Below are 18,657 nucleotides of genomic sequence, written 5' to 3'. Positions count from 1 at the left end.
TTGGCCTACCCCACCAGTAACCTCTGTTGATGCATTAGTATGATGAGTAGCCTCACTGAATAATAGAAAAGCAGGAGAGAACCAGGCTCTGAGCCAACCCTCTTGAAGTCAATATTTGCATACTACAGCATCCCAGGTTTAGAGGCTCCCAGGTGGCTCTAGAACAGAGATGTTCCAGTTTTTCTGCTTGCCTTCCTTGTGCTAAATTGCTGATTCTTTGTTTCTGATACATTTACTGCATAGTCAGTAGCTTTTACAATGACCCTCTAGCTCAATATCAACCAAGATAAGTAAAACCAAAAAATAAATAAAAAATTGTGGTTTTTAATCATTCAGATAAAAATCTTAAATAAAGGTTACTCGGTTTTCCCAGTACAGTATTTTAGTAGCTTTTTGTTCTGTAAGCACTAACTATACTCACTCAGTTTCCACTAGGTCTTTAAGTAGCCTCTCCTTCTCTTCTTGAAGGTTTACAAGATTCCCCTGCATCTCTACTGATTCTCTCTCAGCCTCCTGCCAAAGACAAAATGTGAATTCACAGCTTCGACCAATGTGTACAGCTAAAGAGCACGATACTCATTTGTGACACTCACCCGAAGAGATTGTATAAACTCGCTCTCCATCAGCTGATTGTGTTGCTGTAACTGCTCCTTAGAGCTTATGTTTTTGTTTAGTAGCATGTTCAGACGTAGCATGTCGTTTTTTAGGTTTCTCATGTGATGTTCAATATCCTTTTGCTCATTTTTCTCCTGCTCAATTTCATCTGTAAGAAAGCAGAGGTATTCCTCTTGCTAAGCATTGGCTTTGCAAATCTTGATTTGCTCTTTAGTAGAAAGAAAAGGGGCTTCAATAAAGTCACAAGGTGGCTGTGATGAAGACACTTTGCGCTATGAAACAGTTGAAAGAAGAATACCACCCAGCAAGGATTGAATGAGATATTGTGAGTATAAAAACAAAACTTCTTGTTACATAAGGAAGAACTATAAACCCTCCTATTCTTTGCAGTTGAGGAAGCTGCCACTTTGTCCTCTGTTTGATCTGAAGTTGCCATGGTGCTGTTCCAGTGATTAGTTATGACACCAACCATTTGATGGTTTGACATTTTGGTTGAGAGCACAAGCAACTGTGAAACGTATCATTCACAGAATGCCTTGAATGTAATGGGTTTGTTAAACAGTTAAATTGATGGGTATAGTTCCACTTTAAATTGCACCTCCTTCTAAAACCCCTTTTTTTAAAGCGGCGCTCCACCTGATTTTAAGATATTAGACCAATGCAATAAACTTTATCCCCTAATGTAAAAACTGAACTTTTTTTTGCCACTGCACCTTACATGTGATTGTAATCTTCTGTACTTCCTGCATCTCTAGTGTTCAGATATAGGCGTGGCTAGTGTGGCTATTTCGCAATTTCCTGAGAGCCGCACTGGCTCCTGGGAGCTTGTGTTATTGTTCCCAGGAGTCAGTGTGGCGGCCTGGCGCGAGTTATCGTGGGATTTCAGGCGGGACTTCCGACGACACCGCCTGTTGCGCTGGCTACCTAAGCTGTTGACGGTGCTTCAAATTCAAGTTACTGCGCACGCACGAGATCGAGGATACAACGTGCAGTGCATGCTGGTCGATCGGCGGCACTGTATCCCGGGAGAGGATGCCTGTGGGCTTCATATGCCCACAGGCAAGATAAGAACCGCCAATAAGAAGATTTAAAAGTTTGTTTTTAAAGAGAAAACTGACATCTTAAAGACATAAAAACTGGAACAAGTGAGTTATAAAATTTTAAATAACAATAATCTATGACATTGTACAAAAAAAAAAAAAAAAAAAAGATTTAGGCAGTGGAATCCCGCTTTAAATTTTGAATAGAATAGGGAAGTGTTATGACCATTGTCAGGTCTTTTATTGCTATGTGAGGCTACAACCTTTCACCTTTGTGCAGTATATTGTCTGTGCCACTGTGCCAGATTTTCCCCAGCGTTCTGTCTTGTGACAAATTTGCCACCATGACAGGATCTGGAAGTCCATGGACAGCAAGAAAAGCCTGGCAGAAATTCTAAATCTTCACTACTTTACCCAAAACTAGAAAATGTTTTGGATATAGTTCCACTTATATGCACCACCTTGTTCTTTGTACTAATTTTTCCTTTCCATCGACAATGCACAAAATGGGGTGCAGTACACTTCTTTTAACACCTCAATAGAACAAATAAAGAAATCCATGAGACAGAATAGAGACTTGTGAAAGGATGTAGAAGATGCATTGGCACTGAACAAATGCTGTTAGGGGAGTGCTTCAGAAATGGCTGAAGTATATGACAGCTTCCTGACTATGATGCCCTGGTGAAGGACTGGCTGGAGTAACCACTAAAGCAGAAAAAATGTTGCTTGAAACCCCTGAATGAACCCTGGTAACATGCAGAGGGTTCCGGTGACTACCATCGCCCTTCATAAACTTCCTGAAATAGGAGTGGTCACCAAAAGCCTCAATTATTCAAAGTTTCACCATAAGCTATGCTATACATAGGTCACTGAACTTACTTTCTATGCGAATTTTCCTCTGTTGTAATATAGTCAGCTCTTTCTTTAACATCTCTACTGAAGAGTCCTGCTCTTCTCTCAGCCTGGTCAGCTGGACCATCTCTGTCTGCAAACGGAGCCAATACTGCTGCACTGCCACAATTTCTGTATTGCATTCCTCTATCTGTTTAGTCAGAGCAGTGATCTGGATCTCCAAAGGTCCTAGTTCTTTACCCTAATCATCAAAGAAAGAAGTTATTATAGTCATTGAATACATATAATGTCGCTTTCGGAGTACACAATTGATAAACCATGTAATTAAACTGGAAAAAGAAAAACGGTAAATGGATAAAAGTGCTAAAACCCTAAAGTTTTGATAAAGTCCCAGAAAATAAAGCCTTTCTGCAGAATCCAGTAAAAACTGAGAAAAGCTTGTCATACTTAACAGAGGACACACAAAAAAGGACAGGGGACTTCTGCATTCAAATGCTTTGAAACTCTTACAAAAATAATGTTTTTTTTAATTTTAATGTGGCAACCAGGTAATAGAAAGTGTGTGGAAAGAAATAAAACTCTTTTTACTCTTGGATAGACTGGGGAATGGTTACAACCCCATCCAGTTGTTTTTTTTCTGTTATATTGGGGTGATTTTCCTTTACTTCCTGTCCCAGAGAAATAACAGAGTGAAATTAAACCTCTCTAAAGAGGGGAATTTTCCTCTTAGATAGTGCCCTTATTTTTCAACTTCCGTTCCTCTGATAAGTCAAAAATTGTGGATTTCTCATCACTTTCTGTATCAGAATTGAAGGTCACCAAAACCAAATGAGAATTAATCTCAGACCCCGATAGCAATAAAAACCTGACAGGGGTTTTAGGCTGGGTTCACACTGCTGTGTGGAGCGGCTCACAGCAGGGGTCCGGTACCATCCCTGTTCACCATTTCCGGTCCAATTTCGGTCTGAATCTTTTGCTGCATTCGGACCCGAAACAGACCAGGAGATGCACAGGACTCCTATGCAATTTGCTTCACAGTTGTCCCGAGGCTGTGTGAACCGGCTCAATTGAGAGATGGTCTCATTCTCCTGACATGTGAATTGGATGTGGGGAAACCCGCATCCAACTTGAAATAGTGTGAACCCAGCCTTAATGTTTCTCTGCTCCAAACAAGACTCCAAAAAATGGGCTTTGCACACACTTTAAGATAGACATAATAACGGTAGTATTTCAGCTGTCTTAGTGCCCATTTACACCACACTACACTGTGAAATATGCGTTTTTGTGTGTTGAGCATCCTAGGGGTGCTTTTTGTTAAGCAGGCTATTTAAAATAATGGCCTTCAATGTACCTCAATGTATGAAAAAAATGGCACAGCATGCATTTTTCACAATGCACTGCCTAAATAACTATGTGTTGCATTGCTTGTGGAATATGGAGGTGCATTGGGATGTCATTTAAAATGATAGTATATCACTGCACTCCTGGTGGTTTGAATAGGCCCAAAAGCAAACCTTTGCTGGGACACATGGGAATTTCCACTGCCAATCCACTTGTCAAGATGCTAATTTTCTGGCTAGTACACTGACCAATTAAGTTTAACTAGTTTTAAGTACCTAACCTGGATCAAGACATATCTCAATCAGTCAGTCATTCTTGCTTGTTTCAGATAAGGGACATAAAGGGGTTGATTTAGTAAAACGGGAGAGGGCAAAATCAGGTGAAGCTGTGCATGGTAGCCAGTCAGCTTCTAACTTCAACTTGTACAATTAAGCTTTGACAAAAAAAAAAAAAAAACCTGGACGCCAATTGGTTTCTATGCAGAGCTGCTCTGAATTGTGCACTCTCCAGTTTTAGTAAATAAACCCCAAGGTATTTAAGTAAGAAGGTAAACATAACAGTCAGGGAACTAGCATTTGCAGAATGAGAAATAGCAATGTCGACAAGCATGTTTTTCCCATCAAAGGTTTCCTTTGTGGGAAAAAAACAAGTCTCAAACTGATCAGTAGATTCTTAAATACAGGCAGCTGATGTTAGAAGCAAATCTCTGCCATACCATTGGAGATTTGTCCCATGCTTTTACATCTTCTAAATTATTGATCAGTGAGGCTGCCTAGCTCAATAAAAGATCAACAAGATTACAACCAATAAGAGGGACCAGGATACAGGAGCCTAATGTGGGTTTTACAAAAAAAGTGCAAATTTGCATATGAGATCAGGTGCCTACAGTATGCCACTGGATCTACTAAATTTCACTGAAGGTAGCCTCTTACTTAGACATTCTTCAGTCCTATATTATGTCTGAATTATCTTGGTTTGCTTAAAAAAAAAAAAGGATATGGGTTTATACTGTATACACCTCTTAATTCAGCACTACAAAAACAAAACCCAAATTCTAAAAACTTTCATACAAATATAAAAAAACTAAACTAAAAAGAGGGTAAAGAAATGAATCAAAACTACAGTAATTAGTATTGACTAAAATAATAACTAAAAATGTTAGGGTTAACAAATTAAGGTTAACTACAAATTGTATTCTGTAACTTTTTATAAAAGACACCAGAATTATGTATTTTGGTAGAAAACATTTTAAAATGGTGCTACAAAATGAAGTGTAATAATTAAAGCTCCATGACAGCTGTTTGATATGCTCCGTATGCAGAGCAGACCCTTTCTCACTAACAGCAGTGTTCCAGTGATTACACAAGGAATGCAGCTTCTCCCCCATGTGATCTACAGGACTGAGAACACACATGCATGCATAGTTCTGGAGACTGCCAGAAGATGTGAAGATAATGGAGACACCTGCCCCAGCAACATCTCCTGCATCTCTGCACCCATGATGGATGCCTTTTCTGCCTCCCAGTCCTGTATATGATGTCATATTCATAGCAAATCAAACCCTTAGCTGCTCTTTACTTGAAAAAAACAGAGTAAGGCCGCGTACACACGAGAGGATTGTCCGTCCAACTTAGTCCGCTGAAACGTGTTTCAGCGGAAAATCCGCTCGTGTGTGGGTTTCAGCGGACTTTTTCAGCGGACAGTCTGGCGGACTAAGTCTTTCGGAATTTCCGTAATTTTGTCCGTCCAAACTTGGTTTCAGCGGGCAGTCCGCTCGTGTGTAGGCAAGTTGGACGGACTAAGTATGGCGCATGCTCAGAAAGGATTTACACGCCGAAGGTTGCATTGCAGTGTATTGGACGTCGTATTTCTAGTCCCGTCGTACGTGCCGTAACGTCATCGCGCAAGCTTTCAGCGGACTGTCTGTTCGTCGTGTGTGGTCAAGTCCGTTCATTCAAAAGTTGGACGGACTGTCTGTCGGATTGTCTGACGAACTTAGTTGGGCAGACAATCCGCCCGTGTGTATGCGGCCTAAGGGTCTTAGCACTACTAATATATATGCTGTTTGAGTTCCATTTGTCCTGGGTGAACCTGTGCCTTAAAGCAAAGCTAGCACAAATATAACTAGACATAAAAAACGGGAGATAAATGTAAAGTGGTAATTGCCTCCTGCGTCCTTTCTAGTTCTATAACCTTTAAATTTCCTTGGTACAGTAAATGTAGGTACTTATTGTGACACATGCATATCACGTGGCAAAGTCATTAGTGGTGTATTTTATGAAAACCTGACGTACCCCAATTTGAGCAAGCGTTAACTCAATCTGCTTGCTGTACAAATTAATGCTGGACTGCTTCCTCTCGATTGTTATTGTTCGCTTTGCAATTTCACTCTGGCTGCGTGAGATCAACTCATTTGTGGCTTGAATTTTCTTCTCCAACTCATCCAGTGTCTTTTGTAAAGCTTTAATACGCGATGTACTATGATTAACTTCTAGTTGCACCTGAGAAGTCTCATTTTCCATTTTAGAACAATCAATTTCCTGAAAGCAAAAATACAGACATTATACAGGCTTCACAATTATAGCCCAAAAATTAAGACTTATATACAGAATAATTGTATCATTTGCTAAGAAAAAAAGTGTTTAAAGTAAGGAAGGGTTGCTCCAGGTCTTTTTTGTGGGTGAGGAACATTGTCATAACCATAAATTACTGTTTTGTCCTGTTCGGTTGGCCCAGCCCTGACCTTTACATAAAGAAACACTCAATCATAACTGAAAAGCTGGGTAATACCTGATCATGACGAGCAACTGAAATTGCTATATACGACCAAATAACACTTTACAATGGAGAAGCAAATTCAGAAAGTAATTCAGACTTGATCATTCATATTTAATAAACAACATGCACCATTTTAAAATGTCACATCTAGGCTCAGCAAATTTCCTTATGCCACGTACACACGATTGCATATTCAGACAACAAAATCCATGGGATTTTTTTCAGACGGATGTTGGCTCAAACTTGTATACACACGGTCACACAATGACAGAAATTCAATAACGCGGTGACGTATGACGAGCTGAGAAAATTGAAGGTCAATAGCCAGTGTGGCTCTTATGCTTGATTCCGAGCATGCGTGGAACTTTGTGCGTTGGAATTGTGTACACACGATCGGAATGTTCAACAACGGATCTTGTTGTCGGAAAATTTGAGATCCAGATCTCATATTTTGTTTGTCGGAAATTCCGATGGAGCCTACACATGGTCGGAATTTCTGACAAGTTCCCATCGGGAAAATCCGACTGTGTGTACACAGCATTAAAAAATCAAGATAATTTATGTAAAAAGAATGTGAACTTATAAGATAGACATCCTAAATGGAGGATTATCTGGAACAAAGTATTCAAATTAGTAACAACATTTCAGGTATGGGTTTAACCTTCCTATATCAGAAATGAAAGTGCAAGAAAAAAAAAACGTAAGGATTTTTTGAAGCTTGTTACACTGGAGTGGGTTTACTACAAAGATCAGTGGAAAGACACAAAATTCAATCCCAAGCATTTGTGCAGCCATTCTTTGTGTTTATGCATTTGGCATGCGTTGCAAGCACACTTTGATCACCAATTTCTATATACATTACTTATGTATGATGGATGACTATTTCATGCAGGTCCATACCAGGTCCTTGTGTCTAGTATGGATTCACCCCTGCACCCCCCACCCCATAGCACCTTGCCCCCATGTTGATGAGGACAAGGGCCTCTTCAAGGGCCTCTTCCCAACAACCCTAGCCAGCGGTTGTCAGAGGGCTTTAACAAGGGGGCCCACAAATCCCGGCCTCCCCCCATGTGAATGAGTATGGGATACATTGTACCCTATCCATTCACCAAAAAAGTAGTGTAGTGTGAAAAAAATATAGTAGACAGTTCTTGACAAGTCTTTTATCTTGTTCTTCCTCCGGTCTTCCTACAACTTCTCCCACATCTTCCTCCCCCTTCTCCTTCTGCTTCTTGTTACGCTCTTCTTCTTTCTCCTGTCTTCTTTGCCCGGTGTGCTTCTTCCTCTGCCACTACTAACGTCAACGGCCCTCCTCCGATGCTGCGTCCCTCTGATCTGTCCACGCCAATGTCAAGCATTTCTTAGATAATGATGGGGGTGTGGCCATAAAATTACATCATCCGATGGCCATGTCATTGGCGCAGACAGATCAGTGGGACGCAGCATCGGAGGAGGGTTGTCGGCGGGAGCGGCGACAGAGGAAGAAGCACACTGGACAAAAGAAGAATGGGAGAAGGAGAAGTCCGCAGAAGGAAGATGTGGGAGAAGATGCAGGAAGACCAGAGGAAAAAGAAGATATATTTTTAAAAGGTAGAAGATATATTTTTAATAAAAGGTACTCATTTTGGTGAATGAGTAGGGGTACAGGGTACCCCTACTCATTCACATGGGGGGGTGGGATCTGGAGGCCCTCTTGTTAAAGGGGGCTTTCAGATTCTGATAAGCCCCTTGCCCGCAGACCCCAACAACCACCGGGCAAGGATTGTCAGGAAGAAGCCCTTGTCCTCATCAACATGAGAGCAAGGTGCTTTGGGGTGGGGGGCGCAGAGCCACCCACCCCCCCCCCCCCCCCATGTTGAGGGCATGTGGCCTGGTAGATTTCAGAAGGAGGGCACTCGCTCGACCTCTCTTTCCTGACCTGCCGGGCTGCATGTTTGGATATGGGTCTGGATTTTGGGGGGGGGGGGGGGCCCAAGGGCCTGGCATGGACCTGGGGGGGACCCCACGCTGTTTTTTTTCACAATTCTTTTTTACATTTTGTTTACATTCAGCTGTCAGCGGGGAAGCCTGCTGACAGCTGATGACTCGTCGTTTGTTAAGGACATGGCGTCCAACTTTCCGGCCTCCTCCTTACCAACCAGTTAAATACAGTGAATGTACAGAAAAAAAAAAAAATCACAAAATGCATGTAGCGCACTACTCCCTTGGGAGCTGCTGGTTCATTACAGTATTGCTGGTTTAACCCCCACTCTTCCACCCCACATGAGTAACAACAAACACGTTCGAACAGTTGAACAGTGAACATTTATTTTCTTGCTGTGGTCCATGGTGTTGTTAGCAGTGCATGGAAGTATGAGCTGCCTCTTCTTCTTGTTCCATATTGAGTAGCTCAGACCCTTTCCCTTAGCAAACTGGTCGATGACCCTCTGAAAGACACCTTGGTAAATTGGAATGCTGGAAGTCCCAGGCCTCACCTTCCTCTCTCGCTTTCTGCAAATCCTCCCCAGGGCAGTTCAGGAAAGTCCAGGTGCCCCCGGTCTACTCTGTCCATTTTGCAGCTACTTGCCGATCATTGTACAATGGTCCATCCCAGCCGGGATGCCTGGTTGCTTCTCCCAGGGTTTCTGGTGCAGATTCTGGGCTTGAACCATCCAGCTCTGAGGTCTCTGGACCCTCAAGCCTTCCGGTTAGGTTCCTGCTCTCCAGCACTGGGGCCTCTGAAACTCCGGGCCTTTGAGCCTGCTCCTGAAGGTGACATTGTGAAGCTTCTCTGAACCCAGTCTCTTCCCATCTCCCCCACAGGAGCATGTGACCTCAGTATATATGTATGTCCCGGCCCTGCCCATACAAATTAATGATTGGGCCAGGGACATATACACTGCCTGCTATTCAATCCCTGCCCCGCCTTCTTTCCAGAACATTACCCTGGAGAAGCAAGGGAAGTCTTCCAGGGTGAAGAACAGGTGGTCACAGCCCCGTCTATGCTACTGCTCCTCCCAAACCCAGATTAACCCACCAGGCCTAAACAAAGAAACAGTAAGGCACTGGCAATTTCTCCTAACTCTAACCTGTTAGCACCCACCTAAAGGTGGTGGGCGATACACGCAAAACACTGCAAAATCGCAGCAAAATCGTGGAGCTTGCATTTGGATGCGGGTCCATTGAAGTCTATTACATGCAAAACGCTGCATTTTGCTGGAAAAAAAGTCCTGACCCTTTCCAAAAACAGAGGCACAAAAATGCATTGATGTGAACATGTTCCTTAGGAACCCATGTTAAAAAATGTTCCTGCATTTCTGAAAAATGCATTAAAAATGCATTAGTGTGAATGGAGCCTTATGGGATTGTGTGTCCTATTGATGTAGACAGTATAGGAAGACACAACTCATGCATGCAAGGGTGAATCCATAGGGCACTGCAAGAGAACAAAGCCACCCAGAAATATGAAACCCGAGGCAATGATATTGGCACCAGGTTAACCTAGAACATAGGCAAGTATAAATAAAGAAGCTGCACACTTAGCTTAAATCAGCTAGAAATGCTTCAAAAAAACTGTTTAGACCCCTATCACACTTGCGAATGGGGCTTGATTACCCAAGAGAGACTCAGTGGGATCTCCTGCAAATAGTTGCAAGTGGGAAGCCACATTCAAAGTAATTGGAGGCAGACCATGCCCACAGCTCTTTGTGGCACTTTGCATGTAACCAGTCATGCAGTAATTACCTTCAAATGATCGGCCCTGGACACAGACAGTCCAATTGAGTCTCCCGTGGGTAATCACTGTGGGCTCTATTCAAGAGTGTGAATGGGACCTTAATATCACTTTAAGGTGACAGATTAGGATTTTAAAATGTATTTTGTACTTAATACCATCTACAGACATGAGACATTGCAATCCAAACATTAACCAGAGTGGTGCTAATGAGAGCATTACTACAAAACCAAAAAAGTATAATGTAATATAAAGGTGTGGAGTGGCTTTGCTGCCTCTGCAGGGCCTGGACAGCTAACATTAATTAAATATATATACTGTATGACTTAAAGGTTTAATCAATATCAAAGTAGAATTGTTGGCTTCTGGTTGTAATCTAACATGTAACTGAACTTTTGTAATTCACCATGATTATGCTTTGTTATGGGGTAAAGCAAAAAAGAGTGGCACAAAGAATGGCAATTTCAAAGTCTGGATCTGAATCCCATTGAAATGTTGTGGTGGAAACTGAAACAAGCGGCACAAGCAAATATACATGAAACAAAAGAATACAGTATACAATAAAGGTTAAAAATACCTGCTGCCGTTATAGCTACATAGAACTCTGGGGGATATGCCAATAAAGTTAGTTACTTAATAAAAAAAAATCTCAACTTGTTTTTAATCAATTATTTTGATTGTTTAATTTATGTATTAGTAATTAGATTAAGATCAGAGAGCTGTCATGCATGCAGAGAGCCAAAGGCTGCACAAATTTCTTACATATTATATGGGCATATAAAAACAACCATTCTTACATATTATTATATGAGCCTATGTAAAAGAATTATGACTTAAAACTAGAATTTTTGACAGGTAAAATGTGCAAGATCAGTACATACAAACACCATGAGGAGTATATAGTATCTGGTCTATTTTAGTCACTAGTGGCTTTAATTTCTTGGAACAAAAATTACATACCAGTTCTAGCTGTCTTTTCTGTAGCTTCCCTGTTAAAAGTGAGGAATATTTAGCGGCTTTATCGGAGGTAAATTTTTCTTGTAATGTTTCCATTATTTGGTTTTCCAAGGATCCTTTTATTTGAGATTCTTTTTCAATTTGTTTCCGCACAGTAGTCAGCTCAGTCAAGCGAACAGCTCGATCCTTAAAAATAAATAAATTTTACAACTTAGTTCAGGAAATCATTTCCCCCTAAAACGGTTCATAAAACAACTCTAAGCAAATTAATAATACATTTTTCTATAACGAAAGTCCTTAGTTAAATGCTGCAGAATACTTCCATACATTGGAGTTGATTTACTTATACTTATAATTTAATTATACTAGGGACTTTTGGCTTAAATGTGGCAAGAATTCACTTTGCAAAAAACTCCCAATCACATGCAAGAAAAAAAAAACAAAAACAAAAAAAAAAACTGTTTTTCTTTTTCCCGCGCATATGACTGGATGACAAAAGACCACAAAGTTTTACTTTCAGTTCAGTAAACTAGGTGAAAATTCACTTTGTAAAGAGAAATGTTTTTAGTCTTTTAGTAAATCACCCCTATTGCTTCCTAACCCCTTGTTTCTAGTTATAATGTACAGAACGGAAAAATTAGCTTTGTTTGGAGAGATTTGTTACTAATTTTGTTTTGTTGATTCATTTTGGAATTTGTTTAATTTAGTTTAGTTTTCATAAAATGTAGTTTTGTATATTAATTTTCGAATCAATCCCAAATTTTTGGAATGATTCGAATCGGTCGAAAAATCATCGACCGATTTGAATTCTGTGTGAAGAATAATTACAATTAGGGGGAAAACACTGCGCTATAGTTAAATGTATGTAAAAGAAAAGGCCTCAACAGCCAAAACAGCAGCCAACACCAAAAACAGACAAAGTTCAGCAAACAAAAAGTAAAAATAGTGTAGCGCTTCAATGATAATAGGTGTAGTTAACATAAATTAAAAGGATAATCATGTAACGAAGATCAATAAATCATATAGATGCCTAGAGAAAAAAAGTCCAAAATTGGGCACACATTTCACAATGTAGCTGGCACGGGGGTGACCGAACCATCACAAAGGAGGAAGAAATCACACTAGGCAGGTGTATTCATGTGAATCTGCTTGACTGTAAACATCAAGGAAGGTAGATAAATACTTCTTACCAACTCTGTTGGACTCACACAGTCGTATGACAGTTGAGTCTGAAAGGCTTGAGGTCACAATCTGGGACCAAGGAGTATGTGGAGGGAGGTCTGTTGAACTGATGGAGGAACTCCAAACGGCTGTATGCCCGATAATGTATTTCACAGATGGAACATCAAGGTTGTTTGTAGTCCAGCTCAGACGCGGCCCGTTACACTGATACTCCAATCTCCCCCGAATAGGGAGGAAGATATTTGGGGGTTTAAACCAAAAGGACGGAAAAAAAGAAGAGAGGGCTCCACATGGTGCGGGTCAAACGATATAAAAATGGTAATTTATTAAAGTCAAAAGGTTAATAATGACTTGGTGATCACAAAAATATAGAGTAAAATGAAATTAAAAGCAATGTAGGGTGCCAACAGCTAGCCCAACGCGTTTCGACATATATGCCCCTGTCGAAGACATATATGTCGAAACGCGTTGGGCTAGCTGTTGGCACCCTACATTGCTTTTAATTTCATTTTACTCTATATTTTTGTGATCACCAAGTCATTATTAACCTTTTGACTTTAATAAATTACCATTTTTATATCGTTTGACCCGCACCATGTGGAGCCCTCTCTTCTTTTTTTCCGTCCTTTTGGTTTAAACCCCCAAATATCTTCCTCCCTATTCGGGGGAGATTGGAGTATCAGTGTAACGGGCCGCGTCTGAGCTGGACTACAAACAACCTTGATGTTCCATCTGTGAAATACATTATCGGCCATACAGCCGTTTGGAGTTCCTCCATCAGTTCAACAGACCTCCCTCCACATACTCCTTGGTCCCAGATTGTGACCTCAAGCCTTTCAGACTCAACTGTCATACGACTGTGTGAGTCCAACAGAGTTGGTAAGAAGTATTTATCTACCTTCCTTGATGTTTACAGTCAAGCAGATTCACATGAATACACCTGCCTAGTGTGATTTCTTCCTCCTTTGTGACGGTTCGGTCACCCCCGTGCCAGCTACATTGTGAAATGTGTGCCCAATTTTGGACTTTTTTTCTCTAGGCATCTATATGATTTATTGATCTTCGTTACATGATTATCCTTTTAATTTATGTTAACTACACCTATTATCATTGAAGCGCTACACTATTTTTACTTTTTGTGTGAAGAATAGCTGGTTGTTAAGGAGCCAGGAACCCGGCCACAGCATCCTTAACAACCGATGACTCATCAACTGTCAGCAGGCTTCCCTGCTGAAAGCTGAAACGTAAACAAAAGAATGCTGGCAATAGAAATTTCTGAAAAAAAACAGAGTGGGCCCCCCCAATCAATACCAGGCCCTGCGGGTCTGGTATGGATTTTAAGAGGAACCCCATGCCAAAAATTGAAAAAATAAAATAAAAAATAAGGCGTAGGTCCCCCCAAAATCCATACCAGTGTCCGTGCTGGCTTAGCCCTTCCTTCTCTGGGTTGGCTGCTCAGCTGTCGGCTAATTGCCAGCTCTCATCTCTTTCTACAGTCACCCAACTGTTCCTGATCCTACTCGTCTGACCTGCCTACTTAAAGCTGTCCAGCTCACTTCATCTCTGCCTTCGCCTTGGTCACATCACAAGAAACCATCTCCTGCGGTTCTATTTAAAGACTGGCTTGCTGACATCCCTTCTGGCTTCTTACCCTGCTTGCTGTTGCTCCACTTGGATCCCTGACTTCTGGACTCTGGCTATGCTTTGACTACTCTTACTCTATTTGACTTTTTATTCTTTATTAATAAACAAGTGTGATTTAATTGTACTTCTGTCTCGGTCTGATTCATGGTTTCTTACAACCAGACCCTTATCTGAGCATGTAGCAAAGGGTGTGTGTGTGTGGGGGGGGGGGTGCATTGGAGCAGGGGGGCACTGAACTTTTTTTTTTTAAAGATTTTTCTATTGCTGGCATTCTTTTGTTTGAATTTCAGCTCTTAGCATGGAAGCCCGCACTGGCAGCTGATGAGTATTCGGTTGTTAAGGATGCGGCAGCCAACGTCCCGGCCCACGGCTTAACCAGCTGTTCTTCACACAAAATTTGAATCGTTCGATAATTTTTTACCGATCCATATCGTTCTGAAAAATTTGAATTCTTTAGAAAGTGAATAAATGAAACAAATTGTAATGAAATTTGTTACTATTTTATTTGGAGATTCGGATACATCAGAATCTCTGAATAACAAAATTTGTCCGAATTTGTATTCGGACCGAAACTAATTGCACATGTCTAGTTATAATCCAAGAGGTATGAGCTAGATAAAGTGGGGTATAAAGAAAACAGCTGGACAAGAGAAAAAACAGCTGGACAAGAGAAAAAACAGCTTTGTGAATTAGGCCCATTCTGTTTTAACTCATTATATACTTTTAATAAAACATTCACCCCTCATAAATAGCTGTTACTTTTTTCTACATTTCTTGTCCTGGAGTTACAGGAAGTAAGGGCAAGTTTCTCTCATGGGGTCACAGAAATTATCTGATTTTAAACTCTTCTTAATTTTTTGCAAAACTACCAAAATATGGCTAAAGCATATACAGTACGTTTGTCAAAAGTAACTAAAAGACAAAACATACTTATGGAATCACCGAAAGGTCAACTCCAGCTGAAACAAGTGATTGAAAACCTCCCCAGTGACACAAACTGAGATACAGGCCTGACAGATTGTAACCTTTTGCCACTCTAAGGTTGGAGTTGGGATTTAATTTTCATTATAGAACAAACCACGTGCTCATTTAGTATTCACTTACGGCAGTGACCCTGTTTAGAGCTTGCTCAGTCTCCTGTAATGTACGCATGTATGTACTAAACTCCACTCTCAGTGCTTCTTGCCTTGCTTGACACTGAGTAATGAGCTTCTTGCTCATGGCTGCATCACTCTCTGCCTGGTTAATCATAAAGGCCAACTTCTCATTCTTTTCCTCTTCTTTTGTGGCAGATTTCTTATAACTTTCTATTTCTGTGTCCATGGAGCGCAGTTCCTGATGTGCCAGACTGAAAATAAATAAATAACATTCTTAGTTTACACTTCCCAAAATGTATGCAAAGTATACAATAACCTTTGAAACTTGATTGGGAACAACATTATGCTATGTGTGCTTCTCTCATGAATGCCTGTTTTTACATATTTACATATCCATGCCTGGCCTTGCAGCCCATAGAGAGTAACATCTAGGTCAAGAGTAAGCTACTGTAGAATCAGATTGCATAAGCTGCTGGTTCATTTTGAGTTGATCTCTCTTGAAGGTTGGTGGATGAAACCACAGCTATGGAAGTAAGTTTAAAAGGTAGCTAAAAACCAGAGAAAAATAATCAGAAGGGTCCGTATCTTCCACAGATCTTTGCTATAAAGTTGGAATGGTCCTTAAATTGGCTAGTTCATTTTTTGAATGGACTATTGACATTTGTTGGCATTATAAGTTCTACAAGAATGATATAGTCATTGTATAACTTGTCAACCAGTGTAACAAACCACTGTTTCCTGTCAAATTATGATTTTCTATCAAATACGATCTTTCTTTGGTCCCAAAAATTTGAGTTTATGATGAACTCCAGGTAAACAGTAAAAAATACAAAGAAAATTTAAAGTTTTTTAAACTGAGAAATCCAGTCCTGAGATTTACACTCTGTCACACATTCTTGTCTGGCAAGACAGGAGACCTAATTGTTCTCTGCTGCAGTCAAATAACATTTACAGGTCTCATCCCTCCTTCAGCTTGTGATTGGACAATAAAGAGAAGCAGCAGACTAATCAGCTCTAGTCGCTGTGTTCGTTCCTCTATCAGCTTTTTCCTTGCTAGCGTGCAGGGACTGCAGAACAACTAGATCCCTATACTGCTTCTGCCTTTTTCTCTCTGAGCTCTGCAAGAAGCTGGTACCAAGTCAAATTCAGGTACCCACACTAATTGAAAAAATACATAGACTATACTAATACAAAGCTGCATTTCTCTGTGCCTTTTTTATAGGTGCCTGGAGATTAGCTTTACATTTTAAATTGTTATGTTTGTTCTCTTAGAATTGCTCTTGTTTGCATATTTAAGGTAAAAACACGCACACAATCAGCAATTCAATGTGCCAAATTTTTAAACCCTACTGTATACAAATTAAACAAGTATGGAATGGTATGCATACTCTAATCATCTAGGTAAAACAGTGCAGTGATAACCTAACAGATGAGGCATGTTGCAAGTTGAAATTAAGATGACATGGGCATAGGTGCAAGTCATGTGCTGGAACATGTATTTCTACTTTCCATGTTGCTATGCTTTTATCTTTTTGCACCAGCTGAAACACAGTGAGAAAAGGAGATGGGCTTAACAGGAAGGAGAGGGAGCTGTCTGACCTATTGATTAGACCTTTCAGAGCTGCTTTAAACGAACGTAAAACTACCTGGACAGCCACCATTAAAGTGGTTCTGCACCTAAAAAAAATTATTAAAAATTATTATTAATTAAAAGCCAGCAGCTACTAATATTGCAGCTGCTGACTTTTAATAAATTGACACTTACCTGTCCCAGGGTCCAGCGATGTCGACGGCAGATGACGAGCGATCGCTCGTCTCTCTGCTGCCCCCGTCACCATCCTCTGTCAGGGAATCAGGAAGTGAAGCGTTGCGGCTTCACTGCCCCGTTCCCTACTGCGCATGCGCGAGCCGTGCTGCGTGTCTCTTCTGGTCCCCGCTGTGTCCTGGGAACTGTGTGTTTCCCAGAACACAACGGGGGGCGGGGCATCTGCGGGGGTCTGCGGCGGTCTGTCCCGGAAGTTGGTGTAGATACCTGGATTATCCCTGAAAGGTGCCGATTGTGGCACCAGTGGGGGGGAGGGATCAGATTAGCGGAACTTCCCCTTTAGGGTGGAGAACCACTTTAAGCACAGTAGATTCAATCTACATTTGCTGCCGCTGGGTCCTTCTGTAACTTTTTGACCCTTGGAGTGGTTTAGTACCACTGCAATAATATTTTTAGCCTCTGTATGCTTTGGAATTTTTAAACAGGCTGGACTGAACTGCTCTTTTACTTTGGAATCGGTATTAGAGGAGATATTGAACAGGTACTGGAGGTACTGAGGTTTGCTCATTTTCTGTCTGCAGCACCCTATTCATCATCTATCTATTGCCTCCAATCTACTGCTGCATCTCTATCCACATTTGGGGGAGCCATCTGTTGTTTGTTCGTTGACTAGCAATAAGTAATTCAATACTGCTTATACCAAGTTGTTGAGAGATGGGCTTGTGAGGCTTTCAGTATATAAGATGAGTAAAAGCACCAGGAAGAAACCCCGCAAAGCGAAAAGTACCTGACCTGTCAGATGAAAGGACGGATATAGAGACCTTTTTTCAAAGCACCTGTTCTCGTGAACATAGTACCTCCCATAGGTCCTCCAATATGGCAGCGGACAGAAGTACCTGGAGTGGCCATGAAGCAATGCAATTGCAACATATAGCCCCAGCAAGGCATTTCAGGCTCAGGACAGAGACAGTACAGAATCTGGAAGTGAAGATGAACATTCAGCTACTGACGATCGCCTAGAGAAATTAGAGAAAAGTCTATTGCCTACTAAAAGAGATATGGAGTCCATGTTCCATCAGATGGATGGAGGACAGCTATAGAATAGATATGGCTGAACTTAACAGGAGCCTCCAGAGTTTCCATGACTGAGTGGAGGCAGTGAAGCATATTATTCCCCCTATGACCACAGAATATTCAGAGGTGCAAGTAGCTCTTACTGATCATCATATTCAATTGCAAACCCTCTAGTCTCATATGGATGACATGGAGAATCATCATAGACGAAACAACATCCGCCTTAGATGTGTCCCAGAGGCAATAAGCTTTTGAAGAAAAAAAGAAGAGCTTTTGCCTTTGGTTAAAGAGATCTTCAACTCTTTTAGATAAACCAGCTATGGAACATATTGAAATTGACCGAGCACATTGTACACCAGGTGCATCAAATACTGCTATTGTTCAACCTAGAGATGTGCTATGTAGGGTGCATGTTTATAAAAAAGGAACTTCTAAATAAATCACAAAGTCATGGCCCAATAAAGTCAAATGGTGCCCAAATCACGGTTTATTTGGATCTATCTCGCCGAACCCTTGCCAAGCGCAGATCTTTACGGCCAATAACTAGAGCACTCACTGATGATATGTTTGTTTTTTATATATCCCTTATTGCACAATATA

At 41.0% G+C, this 18,657-nt stretch overlaps 1 protein-coding gene across 2 annotated transcripts in view; it reads right to left on the bottom strand.

The window, feature by feature from the left end:
- The window catches only part of CCDC40 (coiled-coil domain 40 molecular ruler complex subunit), a 188,852-nt gene that overhangs the window by 69,327 nt on the left and 100,868 nt on the right, over positions 1–18,657 (bottom strand). For both annotated transcript variants that reach the window (XM_077459623.1, XM_077459625.1), the window contains exons 10-15: positions 15,226–15,469; positions 11,299–11,481; positions 6,143–6,388; positions 2,535–2,748; positions 594–763; positions 422–513 (exon numbers count right to left, since the gene is read on the bottom strand). In XM_077459623.1, coding sequence (XP_077315749.1) covers positions 422–513; positions 594–763; positions 2,535–2,748; positions 6,143–6,388; positions 11,299–11,481; positions 15,226–15,469 — 1,149 coding nt within the window. The remainder of the gene's footprint in view (positions 1–421; positions 514–593; positions 764–2,534; positions 2,749–6,142; positions 6,389–11,298; positions 11,482–15,225; positions 15,470–18,657) is intronic.

Source organism: Lithobates pipiens, unplaced genomic scaffold (assembly GCF_037356315.1).
Source record: "Lithobates pipiens isolate NorthernLeopardFrog02 unplaced genomic scaffold, aLitPip1_a1.2 Scaffold_28, whole genome shotgun sequence".
In the NCBI taxonomy this organism is placed as follows: domain Eukaryota; kingdom Metazoa; phylum Chordata; class Amphibia; order Anura; family Ranidae; genus Lithobates; species Lithobates pipiens.
This window is presented reverse-complemented; position numbering and strand designations above follow the sequence as displayed.